Source organism: Eublepharis macularius, chromosome 2 (genome assembly GCF_028583425.1).
Source record: "Eublepharis macularius isolate TG4126 chromosome 2, MPM_Emac_v1.0, whole genome shotgun sequence".
Lineage (NCBI taxonomy): Eukaryota > Metazoa > Chordata > Lepidosauria > Squamata > Eublepharidae > Eublepharis > Eublepharis macularius.
In genome coordinates, this window is record NC_072791.1 from 3,948,933 (window position 1) to 3,972,319 (window position 23,387).

The 23,387-nt window shown below is 45.2% G+C and overlaps 1 protein-coding gene across 1 annotated transcript in view; it reads left to right on the forward strand.

Moving 5' to 3' along the window:
* MDGA2 (MAM domain containing glycosylphosphatidylinositol anchor 2) overlaps positions 1 to 23,387 on the forward strand; it is a 680,911-nt gene that overhangs the window by 556,972 nt on the left and 100,552 nt on the right. The window contains exon 10 of the mRNA XM_054971659.1: positions 16,442 to 16,590. Coding sequence (XP_054827634.1) covers positions 16,442 to 16,590 — 149 coding nt within the window. The remainder of the gene's footprint in view (positions 1 to 16,441; positions 16,591 to 23,387) is intronic.

Genomic DNA, 23,387 nt, shown 5'->3' on the forward strand with positions numbered 1-23,387 from the left:
GTATTTTAGCTGCTGTCGTAGACTAAAGTTGCTGCCACACGGGGGCGCTCTCTCGCTGTTCTCATGTGTAGTAGCAACAGAGGCAGTTTCCCCCATGCTTTCCCGTTCCGCTCGCCATTCCTCTCTTGCTTCCAGTGGGTTTTCTGGCAGGTTTTTTTTAAAATTGGTAATAGAAATACTATTTTTTAAAAACAGGGATAGGAGAGAATGGTGGGCAGGAGAGGACATGGCACCAGATGTGGGTGGGGAGAGGCAGAAATCTTCACCTTCCTAGTTACACATTCCCCAAATTCACTTTGGCTTAGATCGTTTAAGAAAGATCATACCAAAGCAGGTGAGGGAAACTGCAGAGCGCAGCCAAGGAAAAACCAGAGGCTGAACTACCACAGCCCAGTTCAAACCCACTGTGGTTTGGGGAAGAGGTGGAAGCAGCACAGGCATTTGAAGAAAGAAGTGCACACTTTTGAGTCCATTTGTTTTCCTCTGTTCAAGTGGCAGCATCGTTGTTGTTTAGAGGAAAGCATGCCCAATTGAAATGGGGCAGTTCTCCCTCTCGGGCACTCTGCGGGAGGGCCAAGCTAATTCTTGCTGCTGCAATTGGCTTCCCTCCCTTTGCATTTCTCCAGCCGCCGCTGCATGCGCTTGGTGCTGAGCCAAAACAGGGAGCACATTAGGTGGACATTGCTCCTCCCCCAAGAAAAGATGTCAGGTCTTGCCAGATACTTCCCCAATCACTTCACTGCATCACTCTTGTGTATGAGTTGAAGATGGTTTTATTAGGAAATGTATCCGTTCAAGAAGCTGTGACAAAGGAATTGACCAGAATGCCTAAAGGTAGTAAAGCAAGATCAATGATAGGACACTGTCTCCACCCCCCAGTGGGAAGAAGAGGCCGTTGGGGGGTTTGGCACGCATTGCCTGGGAAGAAGGGAAGGGAGGGGGGAGAGGAGCTCTGCTCAGTCTCTGTGTTAAGTCCAAGGTCAGGTTCTCAGGCTTCATCAGGAACTGGTAACCAAAACACCTTTGCCTGGAAGATAGGCAGTTAGCAGCAAAGCAACAGAAAGCTGGTTCTTCTCTGCATGTACAATCACAACATGAACTCTGCATGTACTTAGAGGCACAATACTATTACAATCACAACATACTTGAGGCATGGCAGGTATGCTGAAGACGTATCTGACACAAGACCCCCACCCTGAGGCTGTATGCACACCCAGCCATCTGCCCCCTTGCCGGTGTTATTTTAGCCTCTTTGCAGCCCCAAATGGGATGCTGGTTCCATTTTAAATAAAACTCAACCAAGAAATGGTGTGGCCATTTAGTTCAGTCATCATCTCAGTGAACGCAAGGAAAGGGCTGAGTTCCCTGGATCTATTCTGAGAATGGCACTGTGGCTGATTCCGCACACGTTGGATAATGCACTTTCAATGCACTTTAGCTATCGTTTGGAAGTGGATTTTTTACACTCGAAAAATTCAGTTCCAAATGATCTCTAAAGAGGATTGGAAGTGCATTATCCAACATGTGTGGAATTAGCCTGTTTCCCCCCCGAAACGTTGACAGCAAAACCGACCCCTGGGACCCAAATCTCAGCTTCTGGGCAGCACCTGTCGAATCTCTTTGTTTACCCTCTGTCTATGCCATTGCCTGGCAAATGACTCCTTTTTTTAAAAAAGTGGGGGTATCATTAAAAACCGTCATGGGTTGTTAACAGCAGTGAACTGGTGAAAAAAGATAAGATTTGGTGGGTGCTTTCTGGAAACATTTCACACGCTCACATACATACCCACAGAATCCTTCCTTCTCTTTCTCTGTCTTGAACCCAGTCAAAATTCAACACAGCGCCAGTCATAATGGGAGTGCTAAATTCCTGGCCCTGAGATTGTGTCTTGGAGGAAAGGCCTGTATATTGGCTGCGTGTTAAGAGCTGGAAGTGCTCTGTCATCTCTCAGAAGCAGAATGTCGGTGTCGACTTCAGCAGGAAAAAAGAAGAGATAAAGACAGATCTGTCAACAGTGCTGCAATTGGCAGGAGGGAGTTGAGTGCAGAGAAATGCGAGGAATTGCTTGCTCTTTGTATTCGTATCCAGCAGGGGTCAGGTTTGCCCATCTTTATACCCTTGGATTGACTGCGGCACTTAACTGAGGATAAGGGAAGGGAGAGTGAAACTTGGAAGGGATCTTCAGCCCCTTCCTGTGAATTCCTGGCCTCGAGAGATGCCCTAGTACCTGTTCCAGCTCGTAACTGTATAATAAACTGAAGCAACAAAAGATTTGTCATTTGAAACACAGGAAGGTTTGTGGGTTTTAATCAATCTCCTCCCAAAGTGAGCCTGCCTCTTTAGAAAGTGTGAGCTAATTTAGACTGATGTATTTCTTTTTCTGGTGCGCGGCAGAAGGAGCAAGAGCAGTTTCTGCATTAATTATAAGAGCTCCATGAAATATCTATTGCACAATAAAGGGCAACTGGAAAATACATAGCAGCTCTCAGCCTGGCTGCAGCGGGGACTAACTCATTGGGTAAAAATACAGTTTTGTGTAGGATTTATCAACCTAGGAGTACAGAAATGAGCAGAAGGAGAAAGCGCTGAGAATTTCTCCAGGCCTGTCGAATTTCAGGCAGGGAAAGAAAGTGTTTTTCCATCCAGAAGTTGTCTTATTGAATAGCATGCAGCACCCAGTGGGGGGACACTGCCTGAAGCTTCTTCCAGGAAAGGCTAGACAAAAATCTGTTTCCCTCCCCCCACCCCCACCCCCCACCCCGGTCCCCTGCATTTTTTCACTGTGCATCCCAGAACTGTGTTTGGAGACTGCCAAGCATTGTAGCTATTTCTTTTCATTCTGTATTCAGGCAGTGATTAGCCAGTTCACTTTGTGCCAGACTGTTTCTCATCATTTCCCCCATCCAGAATTAGACGGGTTTATTTATTTGTTCCCCCCCACCTTTTTGTCGATTTGACCGTTCTCTTGCCAAGTGTGTTGTTTGTTTGGACACAGTGTGCAAATCGGCAGAAATTTACAAATCTCTCCCCCCCACCCCCATTTAGGGCTGCTGTAGGCTCTCAAGCTGCTGTAGCACAGCATGCCACTGGTTCGAATCCTATGACTCTCATGAGCTCAGTAGGTGGCCTTGGATAAGTCACTCCTCTCAGTCCCAGCTTCCCAGTTGTATTGCGGGGATAATAATAACACTAACCTCCACTATTGTGGGGATAATAATAACGCTAACACTAGCTGAGTGAGGCACTGATATGTCTAGAAGAGTGCAATGTATGTGCAGTTGTTGTTAAGCAGGCCAGCTCCACTTTGGCTGCCCCCCTCCAGGACCTTAGCCTTTCCCACGGACCTGCTGATCCCAGAACCTTGCAATGCCCCCTTCTTCTCTGTCCTACTGTTTGGCCAGATGTTCCAGCTGTCAATGGGACAGCTGGATAGGTGGCCACATGTTGTGCTAGCAGCTTTGGAACAGCAACACAGCCTTTCACGCTTGATCTCAGCACTGCCTCACCAGGACCGGCCTCACTTTTCGGCCTTCTCTACAGCGTGATCTGGTCTGGTTTGCCAAAAGATCTAACAACAGCCCTAGAGGTACGTTCTTTAGATTCACCTGAAGATTGTCCACCAGTGCTACTAAAGCGGCCTTTGTCCTAAATCCAGGCCTGAAGCCAAACTGAAAAAGGTCGAGGGCCGATCGTACCAGTGCAGCCTATAGTCGGGGGCTTGGATGAATGAAGCCGAGACCTAGCAAGGGGGAGAGAAGGTGGCCTTCTTTTGTGTGCCAGACTATTTTCTCATGGTTTTCGTTTGCGAGAACTTGTCTGGGGTGGGGGAAGGGAGGCATGGCACGAAGACTAAATATTTTCATTTAAGAACTACACTTCTTTTTCCCTTTCAAAACCTGGTGAGAGACACATCCCATAATTACTACACAGTTTATCCTCTTGGCTCTGCTCTTTCTATGTTACAATCTGTTATCATATGTCAGAATTGGCATGAGACTCTTGTTTTCATATTGCAAATCATGAAAATACCCAGATTGACAACCTGCCCTCCTCAACTCAACAGAAAAGTTGGCAGTAAACGAATCCTGCCAGAAATTTACTTTTTAAAGCATGGGCTAGGAATGAGATGTAGGTACCTGGAAATCTGTCGTTCTTTCTCGTCTGGAAGAGCGCTGAAGCTCATAGGTGCAGAAAATGAAGTACAGCAGTGGCTGTCGTACTGGATATTCCTGGGAAGCTTTTTGTGGCTTCTCTGATCAGAAGATAATAATTATAATAACAGTGCACTTATATACCGCCCTTCTAGACAGATTAGTGCTCACTCAGAGCGGTGGACAGGTCAGTATTATCATTATCCCCACAATACCTCAGGAGAACTGTGGCTGAGAAGAGTGGCTTTCCCACGGCCACCTGCAGAGTCCGTGGCTGTCGTGGGAGTCGAACCAGCAGAATGCTGATTCGCAGCCCAACCACATAACCGCTATGCAACAGCAGCTGTCCGATCAATAATGGTGGGTGTGCTTTTCTCAAGGCAGCTGGCCTTCCCGATGTTAAAATTCTCCAGCAAAACATAACCATGCCGGGGGGGGGGGGGGTGTTGGGTGCATCTCTGAGATCACGCCGAGCTCCTGGAGGACAATGAAGGGCCAGCTTGGCCTGACCTCGGCAGAGAGACTCCCTTGAAAATGCCTCTGGTGCTGAGATGGCTAAACTTGGGTCTCTGATTAGGGAAAAGTCACAGGATAAATATAGTGATGCCTGGACACCCTTTATTGACTTTTTGCGGGGGAAAAGAGAAAAATGAACTGATGCTTTGTGCATTTGAAGAGTAAGAGCTGAAGAAATATGTTATAAAGGGAAGAAAGATCTAATCACTTAGGGCTGATTTGGGGTTAAGATATATTATTGATGGTAAAGGTAAATTTGAAGTTTTGGTTGTAATTTGTAGTATGTATACCTCTTTTCACAGGGAAAATTGGCACTTATTATTAATTCCCATCTCTAATTCTTATTGTTTCTTTTTTCTTTCTCTTGATCTTTTTTTTCCTTCTTTTTTTCTGTTTTTGTGATGCTTTTTATTAACCTTGGAATAATCTTTTAATAAAAACTCTTATTAAGAAATAAGTGCCCCTGAGGGTCTGGACCAAGCAGTGTCCCTCTAGGTTTGAGAGAAAGCCTCGCGCTTGTTCCTTTCAGAACAAATAAGGACCGTTCATAGCAAGGACCTCTCTGTGTGTGTTAACATGGTTTCTTCTGTGTGCCGTTTACTAAATGATAATGTGAACTGTCGAGCCTTATTGCTGTGCCTCGAATTCTTCACCAAATTGGTAATTATGAGACTGAGGCGTTGAGGTCTGACAGTTCTTATCTATCAGAAGAAGGGAATAGTTCCCCGCCATCTGCTCGAGCATCGTCCCTGTTCATTTCCTCGGTTGCAGCCTGCCACATGCATCACTGTTTGGCGTTTTGCATGTATTTATTGCAAACACATGGGGTGTTAAACACACAGAGTACCTACTAAACGTTGGAAATGTGATTTTGTTTTTGTTCCATCTGTACCGAAGAGGTTTGTGGTTGTATGTAAAATCTGTAGCGAATGAAATGCGCCAGAAAGAGCGCTTCATGAGGACGTCAAGGCTGTGAGATTGAGAAATCCCTGGCTCAGATTGAATCTCAGCCATGAACTGAGTTGGTGGCGTTTGACAAAAAGCGAGCCTCCGTTCCCCCCGCACCCGTTCCAACCGCAATATGAGAACGATGTTGCAGGGTTGTTGTGAATATTAATACAATGTTTTTATTGTCTTTAATATATAATTGTGATCCGCTCTGAGCCTGTTGCGGGGAAAGCGGAATATACATTTAATTAAATAGATAAATAAAAAGAAAAAATATTGAAGCATTTGGAACACTCTTAACTCTGTTGGTGTAGCCGTGGCTCCAGCTTTCCATGCAGGTGCTCTCAGCATCCGCTTCCAGCATCTCTTGCTAAAGATGTTGGAAAAGTCCTTTCTCTGCCTGAGACGTTGGAGGATCTCTTCTGCTTGCCAGAAGAGATGGTCCTGAGCTGGGCGGGCCAGTGACCTGCCACGGAGAAGCCCGCGGGATAAGGGGATGGTGGGGATATCATGATGTTACTTAACATCTACATGCGCCCCCTTGCCCAGCTGGTGCCAAGTTTGGGTTTGGGATGTCATCAATATGCAAATGACGCCCAACTTTATCTGCTGATGGACAGCCAGCGAGATACTGCCCCGGACGGCCTGGCCAGGGCTTTGGAGTCCATGACTGAATGGTTGAAGCAGAGCAGACTGAGATTGAATCCAATGAAGACGGAGGTCGTGTATTTGGGTCGTGGGCTGTGGGGTACCGAGATCCAGCTCCCATCCCTCAATGGGGCGCCGCTTGTGCCTGCCTCGTTGGTAACGAGTCTGGGTGTGGTCCTGGATGCTTCCATATTGATGGAGGCCCAGATCACGGCGGTTGCCAGATCGGCGTTTTATTATCTTCATCTTTTTGGCAGCTTGCCCCCTACCTTTCATCCCGCGATCTAGTGACAGTGATCCATGCAACGGTCACCTCCAGGTTGGACTGCTGTAACTCGCTTTACGCTGGGCTGCCCCTGGGCCTACTCCGGAAGTTACAATTGGTCCAGTCCAGAACGCAGTGGCATGTCTTCTGACCGGGACTCCGTTCCAGTTACATGTGAGTGACGTCTGTTCTGCGCCAGCTGCACTGGCTCCTAGTGGAGTTCTGGATCAGGTTCAAGGGTTTGGTTCTGAACTTTAAAGCTCTTAGTGGACGGGGACCAGAATGCCTGCAGGAGGGCCTGTCACTCTGTGTTATCGGAGAGCACTCCACTCAGTACAAAAACATCTGCTGGTGGTCCCTGGCCCCCAAGGAGGTCCATCTTGCCTCGACCAGGGCCTGGGCCTTTTGGGCTCTGGCCCCTGCCTGGTGGAACTCTCTGTCCGTGACAACTCGGGCCCAGCGGGATTTATTATCATTCTGCCGGGCCTGCAAGACAGAGATGTTCCGCCAGGCCTTTGTTGGGTGAGGCAAGTGGCCTCCTCCCCAGCCTCTCACCGGGGAGAGGGGAGTACCCCCTCCCAGCTTCTGCTTTTATTTGTTGTTTGCCATTGGCCACCATAGGCCCAATGATTACATGCAGGATTGTGCAAAAATGCCCTGCTGAGGGTGAGTTGTACAAATGCAACCGCTCTTTAATGCTGCCAGTTTCAATTGTTTTAATTGTCTATATTTTATTGTATATTGTACTTTGTTTTAACTGGATGTGATCCACTCTGAGCCTCCTTGCAGGGAGAGTGGACTACAAATTGACTAAAAAATAAAATATAAAATGAACAGGGAGCAGTTGCCAGACGGGAAAGGGAAAGTCAGAGGAGGTGGGAGGAGATCCAGCCTCTGCAGGAAAATAAGTCCAGAACCTTGACCCAAATGGGGTTGGGAGGTGGTGGGCTCTCTTTCTTTGGAGGCTTTTAAGCAGAGGCTAGGTGGCCATCTGACAGCAATGCTAATTCTGTGAAACTGGGCAGATCATGAGAGGGAAGTCAGGAAGGGTTACATCAGCACTTAGTTCTCATGGCCACTTCTTACATGCCCAGAGTAATGCCGATCGCCACGTTGGGGTCAGGTAGCAATTGTCCTCAGGCCAGTTTGGCTAGGGATCCTGACGGTGTTTTGCCATCTTCTGGGCATGGAGCAGGGGTCACTGGGGGTGTGTGGGGGGAGGGGAAGTAGTTGTGAATTTCCTGCATTGTGCAGGGGGTTGGACTAGATGACCCTGGAGGTCCCTTCCAACCCTATGATTCTATAATTCTTCCAGCTGGTCCAGCCCAGGTGCTGCAGTTGCTCCTGGCTGCTGTTTTCTGCCTCCTCCCTCCCGGGTTCATCCCAGCCTTTGTCTCTCTTCTTCATAAACTGTGCCCACAGCAGCCGCCATTCTCCTGTTCTTGGTTCCTGGCAGATGGGACGAAGCTAGGGTGGATCTTCCCTGGATCTCAAGCTCCCAGAGAGTGGCACCAGTCTAAAAGCCCTGCCATATTAGACCAGAGTTGCTTGGGACAGCCACCTGCTGATGTATGTGTGTGCCATCAAGTGACAACCAATGCATGGTGACCCCACCAACAGGTTTAGAAGGCAAGTGAGGAGTAGAGGTGGTTTTCCATTGGCCACCTAATGAGAGGCTGCTTACTATTGCAACTCTGAAAGGTGAGGTCAAAGGCTGTAATGTGGGAATGGCAAGGCAGCCGAGGATGGTTCTAGACAGGTAGCCATGTCAGTCTGCAGTAGAACAGCAGGATTTGGGCTCTGATTCTTGGTAGCTTATACCCTGAACATCTTGTTGGTTTCTAAGTTGCTGCTGTGCTCAGATTCAGATTAAAATAGCCGTGTTAGTCTGTCTGTAGCAGTAGAAAAGAGCAAGAGTCCAACAGCACCTATAAGACTAATAAAATTTGCGGGAGGGTAGGAGCTTTTGTGAGTCACAGGCAGCTCACTTCTATAGATATGTTGTTAGTCTTATAGGTGCTACTGAACTCTTGCTCTTTTCTACTGCTACAGGTGTCTGAAGAAGTGAGCTGTGACACATGAAAGCTCACACCCTGCCACTAATTGTGTTAGTCTTATAGGTGCTGTTGGACTCTTGCTCTTTTCTACTGGGATCTGAAGATGTGAGCTGTGTCACACGAAAGCTTACACCCTACCACATTTTTTTTTTGAAAAAGTGAGCTGTGACTCACAAAAGCTCATACCCTGCCACTAATTTTGTTACTTATAGGTGCTTCTGGACTCTAGCTCTTTTCTACTGCTATCTGAAGATGTGAGCTATGTCACATGAAAGCTCATACCCTGCCACAAATTTTGTTAGTCTTATAGGTGCTACTGGGCCCTTGCTCTTTTCTACTGGTATCTGAAGATGTGAGCTATGTCACATGAAAGCTCATACCCTGCCACTAATTTTGTTACTTATAGGTGCTTCTGGACTCTAGCTCTTTTCTACTGGTATCTGAAGATGTGAGCTGTGTCACACGAAAGCTTACACTCTACCACAAATGTTGTTAGTTTTATAGGTGCAACTGGACTCCTGCCCTGGTTAAGATAGTTTACTTGCAGAATCTTGTTTCATATTATCAGTTTGTTTGTTCGCTGCAACTGAGCCAAGGTAGTGTAGTGGCTAGAGTAGTAGACTAGGATCCAGGCAACCCAGGTTCAATTGCCCGCTCTGCCATGGAGGTTTGCTAGGTGACCTGGGGCCAGTCACATGCTCTCAGCCTAACCTGCCTCGCAGGGTTGTTGTGAGGGAAAAAATGGTGGAGAGGAGAATGATGTAAGCTGCTTTGGGGAGAAAGGCAAGGGTACAAATGAAGTAAAATTAAAAAAATTAAAAAATGACTATTTAGTCAAAAGGAATTTTACCAAACAGAGGAGCCTGAAGCCAAAATTCCTCCGTGTTCTCCCTGTCCTAATTGTCAAAGAAGTTGAACCGCTTCATCATTTGCATTCCTCTCCCCAACACCAGTAACTTTACTGAATATCGATTCTCCCACTAACAGCGTCAGCAAACCCCTTTGAGCTGAGCCAGGCTCTGTGGAGGCAGCAAACTCTTCGTCAATAAGAAATCCCCAAGAGAGATAAGATGTCCTCTGAGGGGAATTGTAATTGAAATTCTCCTCTCCGCATCTACCGACGTCACCGTTCAGGACGCGTCCCTGCCATCACGGATTCCTGTCCTGATGGTTGCACGGGGCATTTCCTCGGGAAGACAGATTCAGCGCTTGGCGGACAACTTACATATTTCAGACTGGTGTGAAATGTGGCTCCCACGAGAGCCGTAGAAAGGCAAGTTCATGCCGTCCCTCACACGTGCCTTCCTTGCAGACTCCCTCGCAGCGGAATGAGTGATCGGCCGCTGTGGAAAAGGGCTTGCTGTTAGCATCGTTCTGGAATTCTCCCTGTGTTGTGAATGCTCCCTGAGTCTTGCTCCGCAGTGAGGGACCCCTGCCTTAGTTTTCATGAGACACGAGCTGGAGCAAAAGCAACCTGGAGTCAGGAAGGGCCTGGGCTGGGCTGGGCTGGTTGAGCAGCCTCGGAGGCTGCTGAGCTACAAGCTGTCCAGTCACACAAAGCTAAGAGGGGAGTCTCCATTTAGAAGCATTAGCAAAAACAAGGAGGAAACTCCCAAAGAGACGCAGACTGATGGTTTGTTACCAATGCAATGTAGAAACTTGTGTATGACTGAAGAAGTACAGGGCTTTTTTTCAGCTGGAACGTGGTGGAACGGAGTTCTGGCACCTCTTGAAAATAGTCACATGGCTGGTGGCCCCGCCCCCTGATCTCCAGACAGAGGGGAGTTTAGATTGCCAGGCACGGAGGGCAATCTCAACTCCCCTCTGTCTGGAGATCAGGGGGCAGGGCCACCGGCCATGTGACCATTTTCGCCAAGGGCGATTTAAACTTTAAAACACTCCCCCCTTGTTTCAGCTGACCCAAAGTGACGTCATTGTGTGGTCCTGAATTCCACCACTGAGTTCCACCACCTCTTTCCCCAGAAAAAAAGCCCTGAAGAAGTATAATATTAGCCGATTATGAAGATCCCTGAAACGGGCCGTGATAGTAGCTAGCAAGCCCGTTGCCAGCTGTTCTCTTCTTGCCTGCTCTTCGGTCACATCTGATGGGGTATAAATCCACCATGGCATCTTCTACTGTGCCAAAAGGATTAAGGAGACTGAATTGCTTCATTGGACTGTTTTACCATTGTGTACTTACCTGGCATTGATATTTATTTTGCATTGGTCAAACAATAAATTGCAAACATGCTGGATACCCTGTTAAAAGAGTTGGAAGATTTATATAGCGGTATGATGCAAGAGATTTTGTAGCGGCTTTAACATTGGTTGATACCCTATATGCACTTTTGTAAATTGCACAATTATTACTTGCACTTTTGATATAAATTGATGTTAATACTGATATGTTTGTTTGGTCTCCTTTGGAGTTTCCTCGTTTTTGCTAGAAGCTGTCCGGTTGCAGCAATGCCAGGGCAGGGCTTGTTCCCCTCCCCTTCCTGGGCTGCTGCTGGCTGCTCAGCAGTCAGGCAGCTCCATCTCCAGGGGTCCCTCCCGGCTATTCTTCAGAGGCCCCCAATTCACTCCTGTGGTTTTCCCAAACACGGAAGAAATGCAGAATCTCTTGTTCATTAGGCAAACGACCACGGAGGCACGTGTGGAGCTCGCATCTTATTGGATCTCTATTATTCTTACAGCTAGGAATGCCAAGGTGCCTTAAGAGAGACAGGAGGGTCATCTCTTGTTCATGCTGGGTCTTCGGTCAGGAGGAGGATGTTGGAGGAGTGCATCGGGGGGTGGGGACGCACCCTTGTTCGGATGTCATGTCTGAGCCCCATCCATTCCAATTTTGATTCTGTTCTGCTGAACACCGTGTGTCTTGCTATAGCTCAATATCACTTTGCTAGTGTCATAACTATTCTTTTCTCAGGCTTTCACAGGTGTTTATCTGTTGGACTGTAACAGCTTCCAGTGTTTATGACCTTGTGTTCCTTCCCAGACTTTGCTATGTCTTGTTTTCTAGTAGCTCAAGTAGATATCACAAATATGTAGAACGTTCTCATACTAGGAGAGCGCCAAAGTATTGTTTACGGTTGGGAGGGGGGAGAAAGGAGCAAACTAGAATGGTAAAAGAGAAGTTTCTCTCACATGATGTCATTCCTATCAACTTCTACTCTTGCTGCTTAGATGTCTGCCTTGCTTCTAAGTAGTCCTATGGACCTGTATATGGAAATGATCTGATTTCTGAATAAAAGCCATTTGACCAAGAACTTGTGTCTTACTGCAAATAGTCCAGAGATCTGTCTGCTGTATCCTGTCATCCAGAGCCTGACATCAGAAGTCCCTGGGCTTGGAAATTAAGAAAAATCAAGGATAATATAGACATAGACTAATTATAAAACTAAGGTTTTAGAGATTTCGGAAGCTTGGAGAAATAAGTTGAACAGTGAAGTAACTGATGAGGAAATAAGTAAGGCAATACAATCCGCAAATCTAGGAAAGGCGCCAGGGCCAGATGGACTTACGGCCAAATTTTATAAGACAATGGCCAACGAACTGGCACCATTCCTAAAAGAGGTGATGAACGGAGTTTTCAGGGATCAAAGAATTCCAGACACTTGGAGCGAAGCGAATATATCATTGATCCCAAAAGAGGGCCAAGATCTGACTAACGTGAAAAATTACAGGCCTATATCATTACTTAACAATGATTATAAAATTTTTGCGAAGATATTGGCGGAGAGATTGAAGGGGTGGCTCTCGGAAGTCATAGAGGAAGAACAAGCAGGCTTTTTGCCGGACAGACAAATAAGAGACAATTTAAGGACAGTGATCAATGCTATTGAATACTATGATAAGCGTTGTGATAAAGAGGTTGGTTTCTTCTTTGTAGACGCTGAAAAAGCGTTTGACAATTTAAACTGGGATTTTTTGTTTGCCACTATGGAAAAGCTACAACTGGGAGAAAGATTCATCAGAGCAATTAAAGAAATTTATAGAGACCAGACTGCAGCAATTGTAGTGAATGATGAACTGACCAAGAAATTGACGATTAGTAAAGGAACAAGACAAGGTTGCCCGTTATCTCCATTGTTGTTCATTTTAGTATTGGAGATTCTGATGATACAAATACGACAAGATGAGGAAATACGAGGAATAAAAATAAAGGACTATTCATACAAGGTTAGAGCATTTGCAGATGACATAATGTTAATTGTAGAAGATCCATTGGAGAACATGCCAAAAGTGATAGATAAGATCAAGGAGTTTGGTGACTTGGCAGGTTTCTTCATTAACAAAAAGAAGTCAAAGATATTATGCAAAAACATGACTAAGCAGAAACAACAATTGTTAATGGAAATAACGGACTGTGAAGTAACTAGTAAGGTGAAATATTTGGGAGTTGAGCTGACTGCAAAAAATATAGATTTGTTCAAGAACAATTATGAAAAATTATGGACTCAGATAGAGAGAGACTTGATCAAATGGAATAGACTGAATTTGTCATGGCTGGGCAGGATTGCAGCAGTTAAGATGAATGTGTTACCAAGAGTAATGTTTTTGCTACAGACAATACCAATCATCAGAGACTCTAAACAATTTGAAAAATGGCAGAGGAAAATATCAGATTTTGTTTGGGCAGGCAAGAAGCCTCGAGTGAAAGTAAAAGTTTTACAAGATGCAAAGGAAAGAGGCGGAATGCAACTGCCCAACCTGAGACTTTATCATGATGCAATCTGCCTAGTTTGGTTAAAAGAGTGGATGACATTAAAGAATAAGAAACTATTAGCCCTAGAGGGATATAAAAAAATTTTTGGATGGCACGCATACTTATGGCATGACAAAGTAAAGGTCAACTCGATGTTCCTGCATCATTTTGTAAGGAGAAGTTTATATACAATCTGGAAGAAGTACAGAATTTACCTACAAGAAGGAACCCCCTGGTGGGTGGTTCCATACGAGGTGATAGATCCGAGAGCTGTTGATAATGAACAACAATGTTTAACGTACAAAGAAATAACCAAAACTGAAGCATCTAAACTTAGAATAAAGACGCAAGAGGAACTATCACCTAACTATGATTGGTTCCAGTACAGACAGATTAGAGACTTATACAATTCGGACTCTGCAAAAGGGGGCATACGAACAGAGAACTCGGAACTAGAGCAGACCCTTCTTAAAGAAGACAAGAAAAGAATATCCAAGGTATACCAAGTACTGTTGAAATGGTATACCGAGGATGAGATAGTTAAAACACAAATGGTGAAATGGGCTATAAACTTTAATAAAGAAATAACAATGGAGGCATGGGAATACTTGTGGAAAACTACAATGAAGACAACGACATGTATTAATATTAAAGAGAACATTTTCAAAATGATTTATCGTTGGTACATGACACCAAAGAAGATTGCGCTAGGGAACTTGAACACTTCTAATAAATGCTGGAAATGTAGGAAGCATGAGGGCTCCCTCTATCATATGTGGTGGTCGTGTGAGGTAGCTAGGCAGTTCTGGGGGGAAATAATAAGAGAAATGAGTGAAATTTTACAGTTTCAAATAAATAAGAACCCAGAACTCCTGCTGCTAAACTTGGGAATGGAGGGAATTCCAGCCCATCATAGGACGTTGATATTTTATATGACTGCAGCAGCTAGACTTTTGTATGCGCAGAAATGGAAAGTACAAGAAGTGCCAACTATTGAAGATTGGATCTACAAATTGCTGTATATGGCTGAAATGGATAAGATGACAAGAAAACTGAGAGATCTGGACTCAGGGCAGTTTAACACAGACTGGGAGAAGCTGAAACAATATCTGGAGAAAAAGTGGGAGGTGGGAGGAAAACTGTGGCAGTTTGAGAACTACTGAAGTATAATAAAAGTATAAAAGAGAGGGGTGACTTTACCGGGGGAGGAAGAGAAATGTGAATTTATAAGCAGTTAGATTAATTAATTGATTGAGATATATATAGATATGTAAAGGTTAATTGATAGAATATTGATAGAGAATAATTAATGGTTTAAACATGAGGATTGAGTAATTAACAATATTTTTTTTTTTTACTTGATAAGACTTATATGCACCAAACTGAATGTATAGAAGAGTTAAAACGACTGATTATGGGATGAGTTATATAGAAATACTATAAAAAGAAGAAATGATTAATATATAGAGAACAAATCAAATTGTTTGATTTAAATGTGGGAAACTTTTATGGTTTATGATATATAGAAATACTCAAAACTGGAAAATGGGATAAATTGTTTATCTAAAGAAGTATAGTTTGGATGTATAATAAGTAAAAGAGTTAAAGATGTACTGCTTAATATAATGGAGAATATATATTTGTTTTAGAAAGAGGAAGTTAATAGAAGTAAGGGAAAAGGGACAGAGGGTGGGAAAGCTGTTGGAAGTCAACAAAAGGGGGGGAAAGGGAGGGGGTTAGAAACGAAAAATTTAGGGGAAAATTGAATGTAATGGAATGTAAAAATATTAATGTTCTAACCCAATAAAAATTTTTTTAAAAAAAAAAAAAAACTAAGGTTTTAAAAATGTTGAATGTAAAACCCTAACTATAAGATTGAGTATAGAATGTTAAGTATAAAATTTTGGGTATAAATATTTAAGGAGAGGGAGAGGAGTAATATTTTGCAATTTAGGTAAGCTGTTATATATCATGTTTATGCTTTCTTTCCCCTTAGTGATCGCCTAACAGTGCAATCCTAAGAAGAGTTACTCCAATCTAAGCCTATTAACTTCAGTGGGTTTAGACTGGAGTAACTCAGTTTAGGATTGCGCTGTAAATCTACTGTTATGTGAAATCCTAAGCAGAGTTGTGCCAGTCTAAACCTGTTAACTTCAATGGGTTCAGACTGGAGTAACTCTGTTTAGGATTGCACCATAAATCTACTAGTATATGCAATCCTAAGTAGAGTTACCCCAATCTAAGCCTATTAATTTCAATGGGATTAGACTGGAGTAACTCTGTTTAGCATTGCACTGTAAATCTACTATTACATGCAATCCTAAGAAGAGTTACACCAATCTAAGCCTATTCACTTCAGTGGGTTTATACTTGAGTAACTCTGCTTAGGATTGCACTGTAAATCTACTGTTATGTATACTATCTAAGTTTTTTTATGCACTATCTGTTGTCTTTTTCCTTTTAAATAAAATTTCTTTAAAAAAAAAAAAAAAAGGAAGCCGGGGCTGAAATAGGTCCTCTGGGGTCACATTCATTAATTGCAGGAAGTATTTTATGGTTCTGCATGTGGCTCCAAGGAAGTTGCAACATCGATATTTCCTTCACCCTCAAATGTCACACTCAACCAGCTGTGCGTTCGAATACTCTCCCCATCAAAAAAGGAGGGTCAGCCTGTGGTGGAGTGTATTAGTAAGGATCCAAATCCACATACTCATACCTTGCACACTGAGAAAGGTAGAATCAATCAGCTTCTGGGCTCTTTTGCTTGCTCAGATCTGCCAAAGAGCATATCGGACTGCCTCTCGCCATACGTTCCCCACAGGGTACTTAGATCGGCTGATAAGCAACTGCAGGTGGTCCCTGGGCCCTAGGATGCTCACCTGGTCTCAAACAGGGCCAGGGCCTTTTCATTTCTGGCAGCCCCCTGGCGGGACTCTCTGTGTGCGGAAGTGTGGGGGATTAAACCTGGTTCTCCAGATTAGACTCCTGCTGCTCTTAACCACAACACCCAACTGCCGTGGATCCTTTCCAGGGAACAGCAGGGAGTGATGAAAGGGGGCAGGAGGAGATCAGAAGCCAGAAACCTTAAATGGAGACCTTTGTGTTTGTTCCGCTCTCCACTTGCATCCTCTTTCTTTTTCCCCGCAGGCAAAGCCTATGCCCCAGAATTCTACTATGACACCTACAGCCCGCTGTGGCAGAACCGAGCCCGTATCTATACCTACAGCCTTGAGTGGACCCAGATGAATCCTGACGCCGTGGACCGCATCCTGACGTACCACCTGGGCATCCGGCAGGTGAGGACTTCCTGTGCTTTCACGGAGCAGCGCTTTCCCCCAATGCAATCTGCTGCTGCTCTCCTTTGCTTGCTTTGAATTGTGGGGTGTGTAAATTGGAAATGCGTGCTTTGGTTGCATGGGGGACGGCCTCTGCCTTGAAGCGGTGTTTTCAGCTGCGTTCAAGGCCGTGAAATACATTTGCACCTCTCGGGGATGCAGAGCCGTGGAGGGAGATTAAAGATGTTTTCGTTGCTTCGGCTGGAGTGCGGCAGGATTCTCGGCAGTGCAGGGGCTTCGCAGTTGAGGTTTGAGACGAATGTGGCAGTTTTCTGGCTGTTGAGGATCTTGAGTTATTCCCTTAGTGTGGTCCAGGCTGAGAGGATGCTTCTGGAAGTAAACACGGGCCTTAAATTGTGTACACTATAAAATGAAAAAGAGTTGCCTTGCTCACCCTTTCTCAAACATGCACAAAACTTTCGACAAAGACGGAAACCTCTCCTGAGATTGCCCCGGACCCAAAGCCCTCTGTATGTGCCTGTGGATATTTTCCTGAAATTGCCTTTCCCTTTTTGTTCAGAATGAAGGAAGGAAATCCTTCTGGATTCTTTCAGGTAGGTAGCCAAGTTGGTCTGCAGTAGAACAGCAGAGATTTGAGCCTAGCTTTCACTCTTGAAAGCTCATAGCCTGAAAATCTTGTGGGTCTCTAAGGTGCCACTGGACTCAAATTCTGCTGTTCTGCTGCAGACCAACATGGCTACCTACCTGAAACTATTTGAAGAAGGGAGGTTTCAGTCTTCATTCCCCGAAAATCTTGTTGATCTCTAAGGTGAACTGGACTTAAATCCAGCTGTTCTTCTGTATGCTGCAATCCACCTATTTTGATTCCTCCCAAAAACCCAGCAGTGGACTCAGACAATGTTACCCCACGTCTCAACTCTTGGAGGAAACTCTGGATCTTGTTCACAGATGCTCGTATTTTGCAGTGTAGGTTTGGCGGTGTGCATGCAAACACAGAATCCCAGAGTGCCTTCAGGTATCTGCCAATAGTAGGTGAGCGGGCATTGGGGGGTGGAACAAGCACCCTCTCTTTGATCTGCTTTCTGTGCTCCGCTCATTGTTGGCCATTGCTGTAAGAGGCTACAGGGTGTTGGAAGGGGCAATCCAACGGTGGAGCTGGCAGTTGCAGACGGCCTTGGAATTGTGTGTGTGTGTGTTATGTGCTGTCAAGTCGCCTCCAACCTATGGCGATCTTATGAATGAGAGACCTCCAAAATGTCCAATCATTAACAGACTTGCTCAGATCCTGCCAACTGGAGGACGTGGCTTCCTTCATTGAGTCCAGCCATCTCGTTGTAGGTCTTCCTCTTTTCCTAGCATTACTGACTTTTCCAGAGCCCTGGAATTAGCAGAAGCAAATGTCTTGCCCAGCAGAGAATCAAGAAGAATAATTCCAGCTTATTAGTTAGTGCCTAAGTTTGAATTTTCACTGACTAACAAATGCAAGGAGCTGGTTGCCTGACAGGAGGGGGTATGTACACAATTCTCTAACCGAGGGTTTACGTGCGCACTTCAATTTTCCCTTTTTTGTTGTTGGTGATGATCATTAAAGACCTCACAAGTGAGGCCCGTGAACTGAGTTTGCTTCAGAAAGGCAATCCGGTCGGATGTGCCGGGCAAGACAGAGACGCCTGTCTAAAAAGCAAGCCCCAGGGCTCAGCTTACAAGGTATTATCAAAGAACACCGCTAAAGATAAGCAGCTGTTGAAACGGTTTGGTCCATCCGTGATAGGGAATTGGCTTACCCCACCTGTGTTTGAATCAACACTGAATAACGCAAGCAGAGTACATCCGTCTTATGTTGATCTGTATTGTTTAAGTAACTTAATGGTAAAGTGGCGTTTGTGGGCTGTGAAGAAGCTGGGGCGAAACGAGCGGAACTGATTGCTGGCGGGCTCGTTGCCAACTTCGGGAGCGCTCCGACAATTGGGGAGTGACTCCAACCACCTGCAGCCGTTTGGTTGCCAACAGTGGGAGAACCCTGGAGTAGTGGGAGTTTCCCAGACATTCGACTTGTGCATGTAGCCATAAAACTTGGAAACATCCTCCGGTCTTGTGGACTCGTTAATATTGAGAGCGAAGAATTGCATTTCAACAAACATCTATCATACATGGACTGAGCTCTAATACCTGTGATTTGGTTTTCTTGTAAAAACAGATTGAGGACTATGTGTATATGACTGAAAATGATTATGAGAGTATTTTGTATATGTGATTCACTGGTGTATAACTGCATATTATAAATATATTGCTATTTTGTGTAGTAGTTGTATGGTATATTGTTAATGTAACACACCTGGGCCGTTTCCACATGGCTCCCTGCTGCTCGTAACAACCCGGAATATCGTGGAAAAAACCACGGAAGATCGCGTTTTCTCGCGCGAGATTTGCACGACGCCATGCGACGTCATGCAAATCTTGCACGAGAAAACTCGATCTTCTGCATTTTTTCCGCGATATTACGGGTTGTTACGAGCAGCGGGGAGTCATGTGGAAACGGCCCTGGTAGTGTGATAAGCAGGTTCTTGAGGGTTTTTTGAGTACAGTGTTGTGTGATCTCGGAACCTCTCCCTTTTGTGCTGTATTACCTCACTCTTTTGGCAAGCAGAGCTACAGATTTGCATTGCTGGACATTTGGCATGAGCAGGGGGACCGCATGCATTTTGGAATTGCATGCTGCCTGCCTCTCTGTGCCAGCAAGATTGGATTTCCTACTGCTTGGTTTGGGTTTGTTTGGGTTACTTTGCTAGACGAAGTGTAAACACGTGAATCGACCTGATCCCATTGATCTCTGTCTCCAGGGCTTTTTTTCTGGGAAAAGAGGTGGTGGAACTCAGTGATGGAACTCAGAACTGCACAATGACGTCACTTTGGGTCAGCTGGAACAAGGGGGGAGTTTTTTAAAGTTTAAATCACCCTCGGTGAAAACGGTCACATGGCCGGTGGCCCCGCCCCCTGATCTCCAGACAGAGGGGAGTTTAGATTGCCCTCCATGCCAGCAGCACAGAGGTCAATCTAAACTCCCCTCTGTCTGGAGATCAGGGGGCAGGGCCACCGGCCATGTGACCATTTTCAAGAGGTGCCGGAACTCTGTTCCATCGTGTTCCCGCTGAAAAAAAGCCCTGTCCATCTCCCAATAGTGTCTGCTCTGATTGGAGACGTTCATAGGCAATTCAAGCTGATTCTCTGCCCCCAAGCCACCCCCGCCCCAGCCCTAACTTTCAGACATTGACAGGAAGTGTTCTCATGTCGCGAACAGTGCCTTCTAGGAAACGTGTAGCGCTTGGACTGAAGGTCACATTTTGATGTGTTACGGTTGGCATGGGAGGGGTGCAATTAATATCATTTTAAGGGAATGGTTAATTTATAAACAAATGAATAGCCTTGCGGTTAAAATGCTCAGAGCTGTGTACAGCCGTAATAATTAGTGCTATAGACTGTTTAAAGATGTGTAATTAGCATTCTGGCTTGCAGCTGGTTAATGTGTTGATTAATTGATTTCGTTTAGAGAGCTGATGTGGTGTGGTGGTTAGAGTGCCAGACTATGGCTGATTCCGCACGCGTTGGATAATGCACTTTCACTGCACTTTATCAGTTGTTTGAGTTGGATTTTTTGTTCCGCACACACAAAAATCCGTTCCAAATGATCTGGAAAGAGGATTGGACGTGCATTATCCAACGTGTGCGGAATCAGCCTAGGTTGAAAGAGATCCAAGTTCTGCCCTGGATGTTCACTGGGTGGCTAGAAGCTCACTGGGTGGCATTCTGCCAGTTAGAGGTGTGTGATGATGATGATAACAACAACAACGACATTCGATTTATATACCGCCCTTCAGGACAACTTAACACCCACTCAGAGCGGTTTACACAGTATGTTATTATTATCCCCACAACAAAACACCCTCTGAGGTGGTGGGGCTGAGAGAGCCCCAGAGAACTGTGACTAGCCCAAGGTCACCCAGCTGGTTTCAAGTGGAGGAGTCGGGAATCAAACACAGCTCTCCAGATTAGAGTCCCACGCTCTTAACCACCACACCAAACTGGCACCAAACTAATTTGGGTTTTTAACCCGAAATGAGTCCGATTCAGGTAGATTCGGTATTTTCGAATTGGCTCCAACATTGCTGAGCCGATTCGGAAATACTGAAGCAAAACCTTATGAAAGCTTCAGAGTGTTTTGGAAAGCTTCGGGCAGCAGCCACAGCACTTTTCTTACCATTTGCAAACTGCAAGAAAAGTGCTGCTTTGAGCTTCCTGCCTGTTTTTGCTCAATGGGAGGAGGTAGGAGGGGATTGTAGTGAGTCACTACAACCCCCTCCTCTGATTGGGTGAAAAAAGCGGTGGGGCGGGAAGCCCATTGAAAGTAAAACTTTTCTTGCCGCTTGCCACTTCAGGATTTGGGTTATTCTGAATTGTTTTCTTGCTTTGGGTAAACCTGAGGCGGGAAACCCGAATATTTTTCGAGTGCACACTTCTAGTGCCACTCCCATCCTCTCGACATAAACTACCTCTCAGGATAATTGTGAGGATAAAATGAAGAGAGAGAATGAAGTAAGCGGCCTTCAGTCCCTGTTGGAGGTATAAATGAAGTAAATAAATACATTTAAATAAATGTACATGTTCCAGAACCCCATTGAGAGTATAGATCAAGATGGGTAGCCATGTTAGTCTGTCTGTAGCAGTAGAAAAGAGCAAGAGTCCAGTAGCACCTATAAGACTAACAAAATGTGTGGTAAGGTCTGAGTTTTCATGAGTCACAGCTCACGTCTTCAGATACAGCTAGCACGTGAGTCCATCTGTCATATCTAGGGGAGTGCAGTGATTACAGAAACCGAATGACAGTAGTATGTGAATGACAAGAGCAGTCATGATTGGATAGGGCGGGGTATGCAGAGGGATGGTGGGTGTGGAGAAATCAGCATTGGTAATGAGACAGAAAGCTTAAGTCTTGATTCAGTCCAGGACACCTGCTATTGTCTTTCTCTTTACTAAAAAACCTTTCTGGTTGAACATCTACTTGGCTTATTTGAGAGTTCTCTAAGGGAATAATACCTGTAAACATAGGTGGAGAATCCCAGTAACCCCCTCTTGCTTTTCTCCTTAAATCTAATTCCTCCAACTGAGTAGGAGACAGCCTATTTAGGTAACACCTCAGGAGGGAAAGCTCTTGGCTCTAGATGGTCAGCTTGCAGTCCACTCTGTAGCCTCACCAATGAGAGTTCACAGCCGGCAGGGCCCCTCTGTGGTTGCTCCTTTAATCCCCTTTCTGAAGGTTTGCAGTAGCATGTCCCTTAGTTGGAGACACTCACTTTGAGCCATTCATGCAAATCAATGCAGCTATAAATTGTGTGGATATGTGTGAGAGAGAAAGGCAAGGGGGTGGGGGGACCCTGCTCACTCTCTGTCCTTTCATTACGGTGATATCTCCTTCAACCAGGGTGATAATTAGACACCTTATCCCCTTGAAAACCTGCTGAGGATTTGCTAAGAGTTAGTTTGCCCTTTGATACGTTCCATAAATATCTAAATGCAAACATATTTGTAATAGGAGAGTATTTGCTTGCCTTCTCCCTCCCCCAAGTCATGGAAGCCAGATAAGAAACGGGAGGCACTTTAAATATTACAGCTTGCTTTTTATACAGATAAGATTCTTTCTCTCATCAGGCAACAGATTCTGGGTGGCTTGAAGACAGATTCTGTTTGCACTAATAACCTGTAAAAAGCAACACGGAGGGCATTCTCGGATTGCAGCTATATAACATTTCCTTTCATGATTACCTGCTCTATGTACGGCAGCCGCAGTTTTTGCCAGCTGTTGCTCTAGGGACAGGCAAGAAAACATCTCTCTCTTAGGCTTGCAGAATTCTCCCCTTCGGAATTGTGCCTCTGAACAGTGATTTGGAATGAGCCAATCTTGTTTACAGGAGGGCATTGATTGGTTACTGATCTGTCATCTGTCACCTTTTGATTACCAGACTGTATTCAGACAGCCATATCCGCGTGCTGTGTTACAATTTCTAGTTAGGATTCTCCGTTTCTCTCTGTCGGTTATCAGCAAGCAAGACATTAAGAGACCATGCGAAAAGGCATCTTCGGGCATTGCATGACCTCATCAAGATACTATTTTGCCTTTAGATTAAAACTAAGATAAATTATGGTAATCGATCTATATATATATATAAAGACAAGAGTCCTGACTGACTCATCAACGCCCAGCCCAAACCCCTGGACCTAGGAGCGTGAAATTTGGGGGGGGGGGCGTTCCTTTTGTGGTGTAGAGGCTCACTAAAGGGATTTTAAGAAATTTGCCCCTAAGGGTGTAAAAAGGGGTAAAATGTTTTTTCCCATAGGGATACAGCTCCCCTGTGTGGCTGGCAAGTGGTTGCCTGCTCCCCCCACCCTTAACTGCCAACTTGGCCACTCTTCCCTGATTGGGCTAGCTTTCAAGGTCATTTGCATATATGGCCTGATTGGGGCTCAGCCCAACATTCTAAACAGTTGCTAAGGGAGTCATTGAATGCGTCCTGAGGTAAAATGCACTTCCCAGTCTTCCCCTAAAAGTTCACTAGGGTTGTCAATCTCCCTGTGGTGTAGGGTTGCCAGCCTCCAGGGGGTGGCTGGAGATCTCCCGGAATTACAACTGATCTCCAGGCAACCGAGACCAGTTCCCCTGGAGAAAATGGCTGCTTTGGAGAGTGGACTCTATGGTATTATACCATTCTGAGGCCCCTCCCAAACCCCACTCTATCCAAGCTCCA